Source organism: Octopus bimaculoides, chromosome 6 (genome assembly GCF_001194135.2).
Source record: "Octopus bimaculoides isolate UCB-OBI-ISO-001 chromosome 6, ASM119413v2, whole genome shotgun sequence".
In the NCBI taxonomy this organism is placed as follows: domain Eukaryota; kingdom Metazoa; phylum Mollusca; class Cephalopoda; order Octopoda; family Octopodidae; genus Octopus; species Octopus bimaculoides.
In genome coordinates this window covers 116,035,683-116,040,435 of record NC_068986.1, presented here as the reverse complement: position 1 = coordinate 116,040,435, position 4,753 = coordinate 116,035,683, and the positions used below count along the sequence as shown (strand labels likewise).

Below are 4,753 nucleotides of genomic sequence, written 5' to 3'. Positions count from 1 at the left end.
GCAGCTATCCTCCTCCATTCTCACCACATGTCCATACCAGCGCAATCGTCTCTCTTGCACGCCACAACTGATGCTTCTAATGCTCAGCTTTTCTCTCAAGATACTTACACTCTGACGGGTATTCACATTGACATTACACATCCAACGGAGCATACTGGCTTCGTTCCTTGCGAGCTTACGTATGTCCTCAGCAGTTACAGCCCATGTTTCACTGCCATGTAGCATGGCTGTTCGTACACATGCGTCATACAGTCTGCCTTTTACTCTGAGTGAGAGTCCCTTTGTCGCCAGCAGAGGTAAGAGCTCTCTAAACTTTGCCCATATATATACCAGGTGCTTTCCAGAAGTTTTGAAACTTTTTCAGGAGTGACATTTATTAATTTCACAGAAGTACAAAACTCCAAACTCCTACAAAGTGGGATCGTCTGACTTCAATGCACTTGTCGCACTCCAGCCACTTTCTGAAGGACCCGTGGAAGTCTTCCAAGTGAAGGTGTCCAGGGCACTTGTCATCCTCTATTTTCTCAATATCTTTAAAATGATTTCCCATGAAGTTCTCTTTCAGCTTGGGGGACAATCAAAAATCACAGGGAGCAAGGAGGTCTGGTCTGTAGGGCGGATGAGGGGCAGTTCTGATGGCCATCTCTGTCAAGTAGTTCGTTACCAGGATGGAATTGTGGACTGATGCATTGTCCTGGCGCAGGTTCCACTCATCCGAATGGAAGAGCTCTGACTTTTTGCGACGAAATCTCTTCCTAAACTCTCTCAAAACCACCACAAACTGTATACTTCTTGTCTTTATAAATATACGACGGTCTTCGTCCAGAAAATTGCGAATTTTCTCAACTAGTTCCGATGTTCCTCTCACTCCTACACCTTTCATCATCTCTCATCTCTTCTCTACTATCCTTGAATCTGCTGTACCAGCGAGAAAGCTAATCCATAAGTAGTCTGGAGCATTTCAGAAGTTTCTGTAGTATTTTTGTTCAGTTTTACCCAAAGCTTTATTGCACAAACAACCCGACTGCATTTTGTTTCCAAACAACCCGACTGCATTCTGAAAACTTGTCAGCAGCGACAAGCAGTGTTTAGTAGAGTATGTTCAAAGTGCTGATACAGCCGTCGCCACGAATCGGGAATTTTAAAAAATGGCAAGTCAGCTTAATAGATACATAGTAATGATATACTAAAGTTATAATAATCCAGGACAGTTATACCTACCTCTTCTAAAAAAAAAAGTCTCAAAACTTCCGAAGTGCACTTATTTATGCTAGAAATCAAACATTATATGTACTTTCGCCAAAACTTTCTTTGGGTTAGCAACACTACCTTCAGTGCACGCATACTGATAGAAGGTACTTTTGTGATTACATCCGCCAGGTTTGACTTTGATCAACCTAATGTTCTGGCTTGTGTTACAGAGCAAACATAGCCGTGTGTATGTGTGTGTGTAGGGGGGGGGTATTACCTTTATTGTTCCCTGTTATTATTAGTTTCAAGAAATACAACTTCGTTGAATAGTTATTTTCAGACACGTGTTGACATCTCACCATCCGTATTTTGGAAGCAACAAGAAGTCTGCTTTGCTTCTGTTTGGTAGACTCAGAGTATTATCGGGGAAAAAAATGTCTTTATTTTTAAATAAAATAATTCATGGTTAATGGAGGAAAAATTATGAATAGCTAAAGGTTAATCCTCTTCATAATGAACCTTTTAAAGAGAGTTTATGATTATTTAGTGAAACCTTAAAAAGGAAAATAAGGAAGAATAAGAATGCAAAATATAAACGAAAAATATGAAATGATATATTTAAATAGCGAATCGGAGTCATTTGATAAATGTAAACAAGACCATAAGTTCATATTATGTAAGTGGCCACAGCTACCTTGAAATGGATTTTTGTATTTATAAAGGTTTGTTTTATTTTATTTCGTTCTTATTTTTCTTTCATTTCTTTTTATCAGACTTGCTTACCAAACAGAACCCTAACCTTAACCCTTTATAAGGTCAATTATATCATAGTATTTTATTTTATTCATAAATGACCTGCCTTTATCAATAGTCTTTTTAACCCAGATGCTCAAACTACACTAAAACAGAAGGAAAGTACCCTCTTTATTGTATCCAGAAGACATCTTTCAGTTGAGGATGTTGAGGCGATGAGATGTCAACGGGGTTGAGTCACTACATGAAGGTAGTGGCTCAATCCTGTTCGGTTTCTTGAAATCACAAGTGCAATGGATTAACAAGTGTGTTCTCCAATTCACTCGGGAATTCCCTTCGTATCCAGCAGAATAAATAATCGGCTAAACTTGTCCGACCTCGTTTCAAGTCTGCTTACTTTCCTTTCAAACTCACCTTTTGCTGTTACGTCTCTTAAGTGAGACACGATTTCGAGCATTTAAAGCTCTTCCTTCTCATCAACCTGACACTGACCACACAACGTCCTTTATGCATCCATAGTTTACATTCCTACCAACTGCTCTCAGCGAAGTGGCCATCTTTAATATAATAAACATGGCCACTTCGCTGAGAGAGAAAGAGTCCTATCTCATCACAAAATATCAGCAAACCTCTTAATTAATGTCTAACTTTACTTTCGTTTTTCTTTCCTTTTTTTAACTACCTAATATTATTCTCTGCTCTATCCTTTCTCCTAAAAATTCGAAATTGGTTTCTTAGTTCTAAGGCTCTTCAAACCGACAATCACGTTACCCTCTATTTGGTTGGTACCTTGCTCCAGATCTCCTTTAGGGTTTACAGAAAGTTGTCTCATAAAAACTTCCAGTTCTCCTCTCCTATGTTCTTCCTTTCTCGACTACTTCTCACCCAGAAACTCACTGAACCGTGATCTAACACTGACATTATCCAGCTTCCATACCTTCCTTCCCCATAATTTCTGAAGTCGCTGATTGCATAGAGTGATACATTCTTCCCTAGGAAAAGATTTAGTAATCGCAACCCTCTGTCAATCCCATTTCCTAGTCGGCGTGAAGGTCTACCTAGCTTGCGCACTCACTTTGTTAGGTAACCAGGTGACTGGCCCCGTTTCCTGAAATCAGTATTACAAATGATTAAGACATTTGCATCACAGAATACAAACAGCCCTAATCCCTCCTGCTCTATCCATAGCCTTCATCCATGCTGGAAAAACCATTAAAGAGATTAACCTTCATAGCTGCCGGTCGTTGCTGGGACGGTTCTGCGAGAGAGTTTCCAAGAAAAGACCCCTTTACACAACTGACTATGCTGACAGTCGGACACAAACAAATACAACCGATGATATTGTGTTGCTCCTGATTAGACGAAGCTAATAATTATATCGCAATACTCGGGTTGCCTCATTTATTCTACCCATTCCACGGCCAGCAGTAGAACTATTTCACCTCCTGCAGAACTTACTGAACATCCCCATGAATTTATATCCAGGATGCGTGAGAGGAAGTTTGCTTTCGCAATCCCACGGTTTGGGGTTCAGCACCCGCCACCTTGGGCAAGTGTCTTCGCCTGCTGACCCGGCTAGGCCAAAGCTTTCTGAGTGGATTAGGTACATGTTAAAAGACAGAAGCCCGTCGTGTGTGTGTGTGTGTGTGTGTGTGTCCGTCCGTCCTTGCTCTGACGTCACGTAATATATAAGTGCCAATGTCATGCAAACATGTCCAGCCATGAGGAAACATCAGCTTCTTTTGAAACAGGTAAGGGTTGGTGGACAGGAAGGACATGGACAATAAAACGACAATAATTATGTTCCTTGCCCAAAAGAAAACCTAGTGAGGGCCCCAGTTGCAATATCTATCCTGCTGTACCCTGCACACACCCCCATTCCTCTGCACCCCCATCTCTCCACCCTCTCCAATAAAATAAACTTGTTTTATATATTTAAAAAAATCACAAATCACATCTCACTGCATTGAAAAAACGAACTCAGTGATAATGTAATCCTTGATACACTATAGCTGACTATAAGACACAATGATCAATATCAACATCGTCATCGTTTTAGTCCACTTTTCCATGCTTGCATGGGTTGGACGGAATTTGACGAAGCAGATTTTTTATAGCTGGGTGACCTTCCTGTGTCCAAGCCTCACCCGTTTTCTAGCAAGACAATATCCTTCCCCGCCCCCACCACCTACCCAGCCGCCGGTCAAACAGGATAGCCATGGTTGGAATGCTTTTTCAGGACTGATTACGAGGCCAAACAACAACAACATATACTAGAAACAAATGAAAACAAAAACTGACAAGAAATTCTAATTAAAAAATATTTCAAAATACCTTTATTTTCTCCATTGTTGATTAAATTTGACTGTCTGAAGGTTGGTGGAGGGGGAGGGAGGAAGAGGAAGAGGAGGTCGAGGCAGAGAAAAACGCTCTACATTCTTGTTCTAGCTGTTGTTGTTGTTGTTGTTGTTGAAAAATGAGGGAAGGGAGAGTTTGGCTAGAGATGGGGGAGGGGAAGCCTTTGAGTTTTGAATATTTGATCTTGAAACCAAAACAGAGGGGTGGAGTGGGGTATGGGGATAAAAGAGGGGGTGGCAGAAACAAAAAAAAAAACTTTAGAAATCAGAGAGAGAAAAGATGGACAAGGGATGGGGAAGTTGCATATACATATATATGCAACATTTGTGTGAGTGTGTGTGTGTGTGAGTGTGTGTGTGTGTGTGTGTGTGTGTGTGTATGAAGATATATGTATGTATACATGTGTGTGTGCCTGCATATATAAATATATATGTATGTATACATCTAAGTG

General features: G+C 40.6%; 1 protein-coding gene across 1 annotated transcript in view; it reads left to right on the top strand.

Moving 5' to 3' along the window:
* LOC128248082 (uncharacterized) overlaps window positions 1-4,304 on the top strand; it is a 47,184-nt gene extending 42,880 nt beyond the window's left edge. The window contains exon 8 of the mRNA XM_052968509.1: window positions 3,133-4,304. Coding sequence (XP_052824469.1) covers window positions 3,133-3,314 — 182 coding nt within the window. The 3' untranslated portion in view covers window positions 3,315-4,304. The remainder of the gene's footprint in view (window positions 1-3,132) is intronic.
* Window positions 4,305-4,753: the final 449 nt, after the last annotated feature.